At 40.0% G+C, this 14,535-nt stretch overlaps 1 protein-coding gene across 5 annotated transcripts in view; it reads left to right on the top strand.

The window, feature by feature from the left end:
- CCDC66 (coiled-coil domain containing 66) overlaps positions 1 to 14,535 on the top strand; it is a 65,408-nt gene that overhangs the window by 27,229 nt on the left and 23,644 nt on the right. For 4 of the 5 annotated variants that reach the window (XM_065550994.1, XM_042842303.2, XM_065550995.1 and 1 more), the window contains exons 15-18: positions 6,297 to 6,796; positions 9,334 to 9,371; positions 10,891 to 11,177; positions 12,880 to 13,007. In XM_065550994.1, the coding sequence (XP_065407066.1) occupies positions 6,297 to 6,796; positions 9,334 to 9,371; positions 10,891 to 11,177; positions 12,880 to 13,007 (953 nt within the window). Of the gene's footprint in view, positions 1 to 6,296; positions 6,797 to 9,333; positions 9,426 to 10,890; positions 11,178 to 12,879; positions 13,008 to 14,535 lie in introns of those variants that run through there. The other variant, XR_010589052.1, reaches the window with a different exon arrangement.

Here is a 14,535-nt window from a genome sequence, read left to right as displayed (position 1 = left end):
GTGTATATACTGATGCTCTGTCGATCTAACTTTGCCACAATAAGCTCTACGCTTCTCATTGAGGTGGTTTTTATTTTGTTGACACAGCAGGAGAGTTTGCTGGCAGGAGGAGCATTGTCATGCCTGCACCTCCACTGTTTAGTCAACAAAAGCCGCCTTTTGCTGACAAAACTGTGTAGCATAGACAAGGCCTAACGCTGGACGAGATGTGATATTCCTGAGAAAGGAAGGCATGCTTAGACTTATGTGCCTTCATGTTTCACAAGCACTGCATAAGAGTATTATCAGCCTGTTGCCCAAATTAACTGTATTACCAGGTTTGAATACATAGGGTGCTTGGCATAGTCTGTACCTATCTTATAACAAATCCATATGGGTCTGACTGCAGTGTGTGGCACTAACTCAAGGTCATGTGAGTAAACAAAATAGGACCCAGTTCAGCAAGGTACTTAAACATATACCTCACTTTAAACACATGAATATTCCCATTAACTTCAATGGAATGTGATGCTGTTGCAAAAAAAGCAAACGTGATTCTGGGATGCATTAACGGGTGTGTTGTGAGCAAGACACAAGAAGTCATTCTTCTGCTCTACTCTGCGCTGGTTAGATCTCAACTGGAGTATTGTGTCCAGTTCTGGGCACCGCATTTCAAGAAAGATGTGGAGAAATTGGAAAGGGTCCAGAGAAGAGCAACAAGAATGATTAAAGGTCTTGAGAACATGACCTATGAAGGAAGGCTGAAAGAATTGGGTTTGTTTAGTTTGGAAAAGAGAAGACTGAGAGGGGACATGATAGCAGTTTTCAGGTATCTAAAAGGGTGTCGTAAGGAGGAGGGTGAAAACTTGTTCACCTTAGCCTCTAAGGATAGAACAAGAAGCAATGGGCTTAAACTGCAGCAAGGGAGGTTTAGGTTGGACATTAGGAAAAGGTTCCTAACTGTCAGGGTGGTTAAACACTGGAATAAATTGCCTAGGGAGGTTGTGGAATCTCCATCTCTGGAGATATTTAAGAGTAGGTTAGATAAATGTCTATCTATCAGGGATGGTCTAGACAGTATTTGGTCCTGCCATGAGGGCAGGGGACTGGACTCGACCTCTCGAGGTCCCTTCCAGTCCTAGAATCTATGAATTACTCTCATGCTTAAGTACACGCCTAATATCTTATGAATTGGGGCCCTAAAGAGGTAGCGAAGATACTAGAAAATTGCTGCTAGTGATTTTGGAGTTAGGGTATAAAAGCATTTTGTTTAATAATTGGCAAAGCCTTCCACAATTCCTCCTTGCAAAACATGCATAAAAGTAGGTAGTATATCCAAATCTCATACAGTGAGGGTCCTTAGGGTAGTCAGGTACCTCATCACTACATGCCCGTAGGGTGGAGTAGTCTTGTCTGTCCCTACTATGTTTTAGCTCCCTGAAACAAATAGCCTTTGGCTCCACAAGCACTTACTTCCAGGTCTCTGCAGACCTCCCCTTTCTGTGCAGGTTAGTGCTAAGTATACACCAACCCCTTAGTCCTCAGAATGCTCCCTATAGTGTCCAGCCCCTGTCACTGGACATCCACCGTAATTACTAGGTTCACTATCCCCAGAGGAGCCAAATACACACAGCTTGACTGATAGAACTCAAAATCAGGTCATGTATAACACCACAACAGTGAAATGTACTTATAGTGAAAAATCAAACTTATGATCAAATATAGAGAGAGATACTGAGTAACGCTAGTGGGTAGAAACAGAACTAGTAACACTTATTAATCTACTTTATAAAATAGGAAATATAACCATTTTCTCACAGGGATTCAGTCTTAGACAGAGCTGCTGGTTTTCAGACAAAAAACAAGATCCAAATTTTCATGAATACATCTCACCCCTTTCAAGGGGTTTCCTCAGCCACTGGATAACTAAATGGCTTTTTGCTTCTCCTTATATTAACCAACACTCATTGTGTTGACCCTAGAGTCAAGATGTCTTGAAATACAAGTATAGCTCCCATTGTGTTCTGCTTACAATGCCTAAACTACACATGAACCTATGTAGCCATGTGACTATACATCCCTTTGTCTGGCAAAACTGGTTTTTCACCTGTGCTGGTGAGTAACATCTTGAAACAAACTATAGGGACATAACTTTTAATATACATAACTTTAAATATAAATCAGTACATACATTTCACAGGTTATTAAGGACTAGCATGATCCTGGCTTTCATTTAAGAACTCACATGGTATTCTTTATAGATAAATACTATAACAGCAAAGTGTTAGGTGTAGTGAGTTTGTCAGGCCTGCCAGGAACCTTTGCCAGTTGGTATTGAGAGGTCCTTTGGCTAACACATACCAAGACATTCCAATTTGTTCCCAGATGTCAAACATTATTACTAGAAATGACGATCAAGGACACTTTACATTTCTTAGCATATAGTTAAGGCAAAAATTATTTTATTTAGTAAAAATATACAGCCATTGTGTGCCTTTTAGTTTAACTAGATAAGTTTTTTTATTGCAACAAATACCTAGAGTAGGTGCACAGTCACTAACCTCCAGCCCTCAAGTGGGTTGGGAAATTCCATTGAAATATTTTTTGTTTCTTTAACTAGAAAGCTATATTTTGGGCTTGGCAGCAAGTATAGAAAGATCAGTGGAGATTTGCAAATTCTAAGGAATTAAGAAGTATTTGGGGTGTGCCTAATGTATGAAGGGGACTGGTAGGGTGGGAAGGTGGTTTATTTGTTTTAAACAATGAAAGAAAGTTTTCCCTTTTAGAAGAAGAGGTATGTTGTGTATTCAAACTAGGCAAATACAATTTAGATGGGGCTACTATAAGGTGCGTGCATAACTGGCTGGATAACCGTACTCAGAGTTGTTGTTAATGATTCCCAATCCTGCTGGAAAGGCACAACGAGTGGGGTACCGCAGGGGTCTGTTTTGGGACCGGCTTTGTTCAATATCTTCATCAATGACTTAGATATTGGCATAGAAAGTACGCTTATTAAGTTTGCGGATTATACCAAACTGGGAGGGATTGCAACTGCTTTGGAGGACAGGGTCATAATTCAAAATGATCTCCAATGACAAATTGGAGAAATGGTCTGAGTTAAACAGGATGAAGTTTAACAAAGACAAATGCAAAGTGCTCCACTTAGGAAGAAAAAATCAGTTTCACACATACAGAATGGGAAGAGACTATCTAGGAAGGAATACGGCAGAAAGGGATCTATGGGTTGTAGTGGACCACAAGCTAAATATGAGTCAACATTTCTAACTGTCAGGGTGGTTAAACACTGGAATAAATTGCCTAGGGAGGGTGTGGAATCTCTCTGGAGATATTTAAGAGTAGGTTAGATAAATGTCTATCAGGGATGGTCTAGACAGTATTTGGTCCTGCCATGCGGGCAGGGGACTGGACTCGATGACCTCTCGAGGTCCCTTCCAGTCCTAGAATCTATGAATCTATATATGCATCCCAGTCAGCTCCCCTCTTACTTCTGGGGAAAAAGAGATCAGCTGTGCCTTTCTTTAGGTTCTGCATTCCCCACCCCTCTTTCCAGGGTTTTCTTCCTCTCGATTTATCTCCTCCCAGCTGCTAGGGTTGTGTCTCTCCTCTGATTAGCCCTTCAGCTGTGGCTCTACTTGTTACTGGGTCTTCCACTTAGATCCCTATATTGACCTATATTGGTGGGGATTTGAGTGACAGGTTACTGAGTCAGCTCCTGACTCAGAACCTGTCACACACCTCACCATCTTCTTCCAAATGCTCTCTTTTCTTTTGGGCTGAGCTCTGCCTTTATCACCATCCTCTGATTTTTGTGGGACCTCATCTTTGGGTTTATTCACAGCTCCTTAATGGCTGTCTTCTGTTTTCCACCCACCCACCCCAAAAAAAACAACAACTGTGGGTGGGGATTGTCCCCACAATTCAGTCTCTGCCTGTCAGTAGAATGCTCTTGGCCTGAAGACAATCTGACCTTCCCTCTAATTTGTTGCTACTCTACCTCTAATTCTAGGCTCTCTTCACTCTCCATGACACTTTGTTCTGTCCCTGACATCTCATTCTTGCTCTGGTCCATTCCTGGGACTTCCCAGGAAACCCTTGTTTTATCAGCTATATCCCTATGGGTCTCAGTCATCAGCCCCTGTTATACCTCTGTTTTCCTTCCTCCTCTACCAGACTCTCTTCTCTCTTGTTGACCTTCCTGACTTTTCTCTCCCTGCCTGGGTTTTTTTTATTTCTGACAGCCCCTTTCTTCTAGCTCCTTTTCCACATTCCATAACTGACCCTGTGAGCTCCTTGGAGTTTCCTCTCTCTCACTGGGAAGGGTTTCCAGTTCAGACCCAACACAACTGTATGGGGTAAAGCCTCCACCACTCCCACCTTCCATATAATCACTCTCTTGACCTCCAAGAGGAATGTCTCCTTTCCCCATGTATACATTCTAACCTTACTGCCCTCCCTGGTAACATCTACTGGAGTTACATCAAGTCTCTCAGAACAAAAGCACTAACTTGCAGTCCATACACGAACACTCTCTATGGGTCCTGGCCACCGACATTTGGTAACACACCATCCCTCTTCTGGCAGAGTATGAGGGCCCTTTGGACTTCTCTCTCCTTTTCTCAGTCCCTTTTCCTGGCTGAGCATCTACCAACTTCTTTCTCATCTCCTGTCTCAGCAAGAGATGAACTGTCTTTCTGGGTAGGTCAGCCTCTACGAATTTTTCAGTCAGCTTCCCCACGCTGTCCAATGTTGAGGATTGATGCCTGTTCACCCATATACTCCCCACCACAGGAAGACCTTGCAAGAACTATTCTACGATCAGACATCCATCACTTCCTCCACCCCCTGGCTCTCTGGGGGTAACAACCAGCTAGTAGCCCAGACTTGACAGCCTCTGTGCTTTTCACCATCCTAAATTTCTGTTGGGACCTTTCTGACAACAGAACCATCCTATCTGCGATGGCATGTTCTTCACTTAGGGTTGCTTGGGCTTTGCCCATCAGATAAGGAGCCACTTGCAAAGCCCATGATGTCTTATCCCAACCAGAACTTAAAGCCACCCTCTCAAAAGTTTGGTGAAAGGCCTCAAGGTCATTTTTTGGAGCCACTTTACAATGTCCAGTTCCCTGGGCTCTATTGTTAACCCCGACCACGGGACGCACCAGATTCTGCAGTATCCCATGCTGTATGGCCATCTGTTCCTTGATAAAGTCCTGGAGAACATTCTGTTGGTCTGCCTGCCACACTATCTGGGCCTGCTGCTCTGGTTGGTAGGACTGTTGAAAAAACTGTGTGGACTACTGCAGCTCCTTTTACTATTCCATAATCCATTTCAGGATTTCTTCCATTTCCCAGACTATTGACCCTGGCGCTGGCTCCCTCTTTGGCTTCCTGCACAGATGAGGGACACGGGTCCTGGAGAAGCCCCCAAGTATGTTGCAGGGTGGTCCCCTGGGAGTCTCTCTTGCCTTAGGTACAGACCCACACACTCCAGCCAACTTCCCCACCACTGTTCTTTATTATAGCGTTCTATCAGGCCACTACCTATAGTACTATTTACATATGTACAAGTCCTAGTCAGCTCTCCTCTTACTAAGGAAAAAGGAAGCAGTACTAAGAACAACCAGGTCTGTCTTCCTTCAAGTTCTGCACCTCCACCCTTTCCAGGGTTTCCTTCCTCTCTATGTATCTGCTCCCAGCTGCTAGGATAGCTTTTCCCTCTAATTAGCCCTTCAGCTGTGACCCTATTTGTTAATTGGTCTTCCACTTAGATCCCAATTAACCTATATTGGTGGGGATCCAAGTGACAGGTTACTGAGTCAGCTCCTAACTCAAAACCCCTGTCAGAGAAGAGAAAAAAGAAACCAGATTGAGAATGCCTGTTACATTCAGTAGCACTTAAAATGGTGAATATGATCTAACAAACAATGAACAAGATGCACCTTAGATATTTATATAAAAGCTTCATGTTGTTGTTCATCATTGGGCTATCACAATACAAGATGAACTCTATATATCAAGACAATGTAGTTTCATTTCATTTATATTTTAAGTTTTCTTACATTTTGTTCCCCATGTTTTTAAACATGGACTGAGTTTATCTGATCACTATGTTGGTTCTCCCCTGTGCTGTTTACTCTGAAACATCAGAAGGAATAAAAGAGTATGCCAATATTGTAGCAACCAATGTTTTGAATGAAGTGAGTAGTAATGCATTTATAGACTAAATACTGAAATATAAATCAAAGAAGTCATGTGGCCTGCTTAGAAAAATATAAAAGAGATACTTTTGTTTTTAGATGACTTTGACACCAGAGCATATATCAGAACTGAAACATGTACTGAGCCAGTTGTAGAAAGAAGAACTGTGGACTGTACATCTCCAGATATTTCCATAGAATATAAAGAGAAATTTAACATCAAAAAATGCAAGAAAGAAATGCAGTATCCAGATAAAACTAAAATTTCAGAAAAAGAGAATAACGGCAGTTACAGTGATTTATATAACCAATTTGCAAGAAAAGAGAAACAAACAAAACCTATGGAAAAATATGGAAAGAGACCCGACTGGAACATAAACAAACCTGGGAAAAGGTATATTCCAGCATCAGAAAGATACCCTAGACGGCTACAAAAGCAAAGGGAGGAAAAGAAAGTAAGACGACAGATAGAGCTGCTTCAATTGGTAGAAAGAAATACTCCTGGCAAACTCTGCCAAAAGAAAGAAGTCTCTCCAGAAAGGCCTCCTTCACCTCACCAGGAAACTAACACAAAGAGTAAGGGACATGCAGTCACAAAGGTAATGATTTGGTGTTTAACAGCAAAAATTTTTCATCATAACCTTGGCTCACTTAATATCTCATTTGTGTCTGGGCTAGATCATTGGTGCAACTCCAGCACTTAGTTCAGTAACGTGGGTATTCTAGTGACATAATACGTTCAGATTTCACTCACCTGGATTTTGATGTCACCATAACCCTCCTCTGTGTATTTATTCCCTGTTATTTAGTTGTCACTTATTCTTTGTGTAAAGACGGAATCTGATTGGCAGCAAGATACAAGTCTGTGTATCATTGTACTCTTGGGCCTGGTCTACACGAAAATAGTGTAGCTGAAATCGACGTATCTTAGATCGACGTAGAATTACTTACTTTGCGTCCTCGCGGCACGGGATCGACGGCCACGGCTCCCCCGTCGACTTTGCTTCCGCCTCTCGCTGAGCTGGAGTTCAGCAGTTGACGGGAGAGCGATCGGGGATCGATTTATCGCATCTACACTACAAACGATAAATTGATCCCCGATAGATCGATTGCTACCCGCCGATCCAGTGGGTAGTGTAGATGTACCCTTCAAGATTGAAATTATGAAACTGACTTGACCCTCTGTGTCCATCAAAGGCAGGAAAACATACAGGAGAACAATGTTAATTTTCACAAACAACCAAAAAAGCCATTGTTGACTTGTGAGAGAATTTGTGACAGCAAAGTACATACTTCATAATTGCACCTTTTCTTCCTTCTCCCATTCCACTAAACACACATAATCAGCAGCCCATGGCTGAAAAAAAATCCTATCTTCCCATACTTTAAAGAAAATACTGCTGATACTGCTCACCTCCCAGCATTGACATTGTGCCTCATTCCTTCCTTCACACCAGGCCTACCTTCCAGTGAAAAATGTGTCTGTGAGATAAAGTGACCTCTGTAATTCTGTATAGCCAGCCAAGAAGCCATTTATTTGTTTGGCTGAAAATGAATGCTACAAATGCACTACTTCAAAGACTGTAGGCACAATAAGTAATCTGTGAAATTCCATAGGTATTCATGTATGTGTCTTAAATGAATGTGGAGGATAGAATTGCAAAATTGAAGACAGTTTTTCACTTATGTTAGTCAACGACGATGGCAGTTACAACTGAGTTCTGCAGTTGGTTTTCAGGAAAGTTGGCCTTTAAGTGAAAATACAAGATAAATTGAAGTAGGGTATAAATTGCTTGTTCAAAAGTCTAATAAACCATATATAAATTAATAGTTTTCATTTATAAGAAAAAACTGTTTTCCCTGGTGTCTGGAAAAAGGGACCTACATTTAATAATAGTGCTCAGCCTGAAGCTTTGGGTAGTATGGATCCAGCCATAAAATGTACTGCATCAGGTCCTATATCCTGGTGGTTCTGATTGTTCCAACCACCTGTAGGTACTTTTCCACCTATATTTTTATATATATAATATAATGTGTGTGTGTATTTCCATAATCCTACTTTATACCATGGAGAATTATTCACTCTCACATCCCTTTCGTCCCTTAGAGATTTCAATTTTGTGTTTCCCTGATAGGATGCCAGCCCTTTTTCTGAGTTGGTGATTAGGTGTTATGTCTCACCTGCTTTGATGCAACAGCGTTAGCAGAGATCTCAGCTGCTTCCTTGGCTTCACAAGAGTCGAGGAAGGAATTCTTGCCTAATCACTCTTCCAGGGTACCACTCCTATGGACACCCCACTAGACAAACTGATTCTGAGGCTTGAAATTTTAACCCTTAATTTCTCTAGGAGTAGCAGTTAGTGGTACCTCTAGTGCAGTGGTGGGCAACTAATCTGATTGTGAGCCTTGAAACATTTTTGCTGATGTTGATAGTCTGCTCGTACGGCTCCCTGCAGCTCCCAGTGGCCACGGTTTGCCATTCCTGGCCAATGGGAGCTGTGGGAAGTGGCGGCCAGCACGTCCCTGCGGCCCGCTCCTTTCCGCAGATCCCATTGGCCAGGAATGGCAAACCGTGGCCACTGGGAGCTGCGGGGGCAGGGGGTAGCTGTGCCTGCGGATGGACAATGTCAGCAAAATGTCTCGCGGCCAGCAATCAGATTACCCTGATGGGCCGCAGGCTGCCCACCACTGCTCTAGTGTCCAGAACGTGTCCTTCTCTGAGTTAGTGAGGTTCCCTCTAATGGCAAAACTTGGTCAAGGAGTGTCATGATCTCAAGGGTGCCCCCTTGAGTCACAAACAACCTGTACACACCCAACCTCCAATCATTACTAGCATTACAGACCTTAATGTCCCTGGTGTTCTTACCTTTTGCATCAGCTCTGGAAATCCCAAACTTACTCTGCACATTTAACTTCATGGAGGTGTAAGTTGTCTTCAGAGAATTACATCAGCAATGAATTTGGTCTGCAGTGTTTATAATAGCATCTCTTTGATTAAAGGCTTAGATAAGTATATTTCCCCTGAATTCAGGTCTAACACTACTTTAGGAACTTTAGAAGGAAAAAAAACATTATAAAATAAAATATATATTATAAAAAATTAGAATTTTTTTTACTTCTTTTGATCTTATTCTAGGAGGAACAATCTCAGAAGAGTCATTTGAATGAAGAAAGGTAGGTCTGCATTCTGAATCAGTTATTACAAGGAAATTAAGAATGAGAAATTAGGTATGTTTTAGTGCCATTTTTACTTTTTACTAAAAATATACCATTTTTAAGTAAAAGTTTATATATATCTTAAGTAAAAAACATTTCAGAGAGTACTATACTTGGGTAAACTATGATGGACATTTAAGTATAAAAGTATGGCAGCTGATCAAATGTGGAGTCTTTCAAAGGTTCTTTGGATTTGCTTTAGATTTGGAGTGTTCTGATCTCCCTTAACCCCTTCATAACTGGAATGTCAGATGTCAAAGATACTGTACTTGTAATGAGAGAAAAATACACAAATAATTCCCTCATGGTTGTGGAGAAAAGCTTTAAACATGAACTTGACTGGTTTTCAGTGCTACAAGGCAAATTAAATTAATTTAACATTTATTACTAAAATACTGGATGATTTTTAAGTTAATTGTAATTTGGGGGGGGCCTTACTCACTATTTTTGAACGGTTGGGATTGGCAATACAGGAAGTACACATTTTTGTAAACTCTGCTCCTGTTGTCGCTGACTAACTTCCCTCATAGACTGCTTTAAGCACCCAGGTGCCAAATGAATCCTTATTGAAGGGCCCATTCTTGCAACCTCTCTGTGTAAGGAGAAGATATTGGATCAGATCAAAATAGCCTTTTGATGTGCTTCATTGTGAGCTAAACGCATATATTAGACAGCAGAATCTGTCCCAAAATGAGGGCAAGTTTAGTTATTTAAGAACAGGATCTACTCTTTTCCTTTCTGTCGCTTGGGCAGGGAACATGACGTTATGCAGTATATATTTTTTGCCTAGCACATCTATTTGCATTTGCCTTCATAAAAAAGGGTTTAGAATGCATTTTATCCTTAAAAGAACTAGCACAGATTTAATTAATATGAATTACTTATATAAATTGCACAGAGCTTGTTTTCAGGTACAGAGAGAATGACAAGCAAATGGCTAATTCTAGAAAACAGGTATTTCTGTTAAATGTTTAAAATAAAAGTGTCAAATACTATAGAAGGAAAACTGTAGGATGCCACTCAGTCTAGGAAAGGGGCCCACAATTGTCTGCAAGCTAATAGAAATAGAATATTCATGGCCTGATTCTCCGGTCTGGCCAAGCCTTCAGACTGCTCTTTGGTCCCAAGTGACCATTTTGGCAGGTGAGAATAACCAGAACTGTGCAGGTTCTCCCTTTCATCAACCCATGCAGCCTATCCTGGAGTGTCAAGAGAAGTAGCGTAGAGTCATTATGCTGATTCTTTGTCATCTGGGAATTCCTAATTAGCAAGATCCTTGAGTTTCTGGCCACATTGCGCTAAAAGCGTGAAAAGCCTAAATGTTTGTAGTGCACATAAAGCACATAGGGGAGGGAAGACATCATTTTAGATTTTGTTTAAAGATCTATTAAACAATATTTCATTAGTTTTTAGGCGTATTAATAAAATGAAGCATATTGCTTGAAAATTTTGGTCTAACTAAAATTGTTTTGCACAGATCTGAATCACCACCTGTTCCAGCAGTTAAAAACAGATTATACCAAGTACAACAAAGGCAGATAAATACTTCTAATTTCCCAATTCAGAATGGCAATAGCGGAAGAGAAAAAAATATCAACACAGACATGCAACAGAGGAAATCGTCTTCTCCAGTTATTGAAGCTGAACGGCCACCCTCTTCTCATTTTATTCCCTATGTGCGAACAAATGAAATTTATTACCTTGATCCAGATGCACCAATGACTAGACCTTCAACACATGATCCACAATATCGACAGTTTAATGGTACTGAAACATATTGTAAACCGATATTAAGATGGGGGAGGGAGGGGTTATAGTGATTTAGTTTTAAGAGTTGTGTGAATACCTGATGTAAATAGTGCACTGAAGTCTCTGACATTTATCCTTATAAAGGATCCTTATCAGTTGTGGCGCAGTATTATACAGAGAGCCTGTACTTGGTAGGCCACTAATGGATAGTGTTAAAAGAAAATAAAGTTAACAAAGCTAAACATTCGTATGCCCCGTCATGCTTCAGCCACCATTCCGGAAGCCATGATTCCATGCTGATGATGTTCATTAAAAAAATAGTGTGTCAATTAAATTTGTGACTGAACTCCTTGGAGGAGAATTGTATGTCCCCTGCTCTGTTTTGCCCGCATTCTGCCATATATTTCATGTTATAGCAGTTTCGGATGATGACCCAGCACATGTTGATTTACGAACACTGTCACTGCAGATTTGACAGAAGGCAAAGAAGGTACCAATATGATATTTCTAAAAATAGCTACATCACTCGACCCAACGTTTAAGAATATGAAGTGCCGTCCAAAATCTGAAAGGGATGAGGTCTGGAGCATGCTTTCAGAACTCTTAAAAGAGCAACACTCTGATGCGGAAACTACAGAACACGAACCACCAAAACAGAAAATCAACCTTCTGCTGGTGGCATCTGACTTAGATGATGAAAATGAATATGCATTGGTCCACTCTGCTTTGGATCGTTATTGAGCAGAACCCGTCATCAGCATGGATGCATATCCTCTGGAATGGTGATTGAAGCATGAAGGGACATATGAATCGTTAGTGCATCTGGCACATAAATATCTTGCGACGCCGGCTACAACAGTGCCATGCGAACGCCTGTTCTCACTTTCAGGTGACATTATAAACAAGAAGCGGGCAGCTTTATGTCCTGCAAATGTAACCAAACTTGTTTGTCTGAGCCGATTGGCTGAAATAGGACTGAGTGGACTTGTAGGCTCTAAAGTTTTACATTGTTTTATTTTGGAATGCAGTTATTTTTTTGTACATAATTCTACATTTGTAAGTTCAACTTTCATGATAAAGAGATTGCACTACAGTATTTATATCAGGTGAATTGAAAATACTATTTCTTTTGTTTTTTACAGTGCAAATATTTGTAATCAAAAATAAATATAAAGTGAGCACTGTACATTTTGTATTCTGTGTTGTAATTGAAATCAATATATTTGAAAATGTAGAAAACGTCCAAAAATATTTAAATAAATGGTATTCTGTTATTGTTTAACATTGCGATTAATTTTTTTAATCACTTGACAGCCCTAATGGTAACCAAAATTTACAAGATAGGCAAAGAAAAAAAAATGCTTCTTAAGGACTTAGTTTGTTTTAAGGATATTTACTTTGTATATTTTGATATGTAATATTGACAATTTGTGTTTTAATGGTTATGCAGCTTTAACTTTTTTGAATCTCAGCGTCCACTGGCATTAACAATTATCATCTACCCCTAGTTGTCCGATCTCCCCATAATTTCTTGCAACTGTGAAAAGTTAAATCTATAGAAATAGAAAAAACATGCTTAAAAATAAACATTGATATTTTCCGTTAATTATTAAAAAAAAAAATTCTGCAAAGCCTATGTAAAGATTACTTGGAAGAAATTAAAGTAAAATTGAAACAGTTACTTAGTATAATTAATTTGATTTATACTTATCTTTAGATTCTTGCCATACACCACGACAGATTTTTAGTTCTGATCATGTGAGAGATCCACTTCTTAATCCTAATGTGGTGAAAAACAGAGACCGACAACAGGCAATCCTCAAAGGACTATCAGAATTACGCCAGGTACAGTATGAGCTAAATCTGAATTGAACATTTTAAAGTTTTGTATTTTCATAATCATTTCCCATCCTTTTAGCCCTAGTCTTGATTCTATCCCTGTTTTTCATCCTACTTTTTTGCCCTGGTGTTTCTTATATTACTCTCATCTTTAGCTTCTTTCTTTTCCTAGCTCTGAGACAGTTGAGCACTTAAGAAAGTTGGAAGGGGGTGATTCAACTCTGGGATAAAAGTGGAATAATTTTTTCACAGCACATCAGGACCCTATCTTAAGGGGATGACATTCCCACAACTGGTGGTTGAGCCTGTCAAGGTGTAGCTATCCACTCACAGCAAAAGACTTAACAGGGCTGGCAATCATATAGCAATTATGAAAAATATTTTACTTTGTTAATCTGAAGTATGAATTGTTATAAACACCTTCCCTAAATTAGGTTTTATTTTGTCAACATGGAAATCTGTTTTTGGATTCCCAGACTATCTATAAAAATAAGAAGTGACTTAACAAAGTCATATAACTGAATTTGTTCAAAAGAAAAGCATGTGCACATTTGTATAAGGTACATAATGTTTGCTTCGTTACCTCTAGTAAATTAATGGTAATGACATAGCTCCACAAGATTTAGTGAAAACACTTTGAATGAGATCTGTTTCTTTTTAGTGAAAAGTTTAAAATATTTAAGAGTATGGACACTGCACATAAAACATCAACTGATGCCTCTGAAGGCTACATACTTTTTTATATGGGGTCAAGATACTATTGAGATGATGTTGCTATCCATCTAGTTAGTAAAACAGGAGTGATTTAGTGGATAATAGAATGTGGTTCAAAGCAAATATGCTCACTGCAGCTGGATGCAGTGAGTCCTTGTCTGGCTACAGAAAGAAAGACATTTTGGGGTTCTTTAAGGAGCAGTCCAAGGAATTGTGAGGAAAGGGGAACTCATCTGAACAGAGACAAGCAGGAAAGGGAAGCAGCAAGACCAGGTATGGGAAACACTTGCACAACAAGTGCCCAAGAGGTGCGGGTATTTATGCATCTCAGTAAGAACACTCTCTCTACTTCAGGCCAGTCTTTCTGCATGGCCAGGCCAATTGAGGTAGTAGACTTGGATGATCAGCACAAATGCTTCATAGTTTTCCTCTGCTAAATGACCTGGTATAGGTGGGTGGGAGTGCAAAGTGCATACTATAACAAAACTCCTAAAATAGCTCACATTTTAATACCCTACAAGTTTGCATATCTTTCACACAGAACTTTTTTGGTGTAAGTGAAAGTATGCCTATTCATAGGCATAACAATAATGCCTTTCGTTCTGAACATTAAACATCAGTTTGAACTGCTAAACTACAATACTAGAAAACTGGCCTTTGCAAACAGTGTTTGTGTCACTTTATTTCATTCAGTATCAGGTTCTTTTCAGGTTGCACTCCCATTCTGCAATTAAAAATTAATTCATGAAAGCAGGAACACTTACTAGTGGAACTTCAACTCTCTGACCTACTTTGCATTATTTTCCTAATGAGAATATGT

This window comes from Chrysemys picta, chromosome 7 (genome assembly GCF_011386835.1).
Source record: "Chrysemys picta bellii isolate R12L10 chromosome 7, ASM1138683v2, whole genome shotgun sequence".
Lineage (NCBI taxonomy): Eukaryota > Metazoa > Chordata > Testudines > Emydidae > Chrysemys > Chrysemys picta.
Note: the sequence above shows the minus strand (reverse complement) of the source record. Positions and strands in the feature narration are given on the sequence as shown.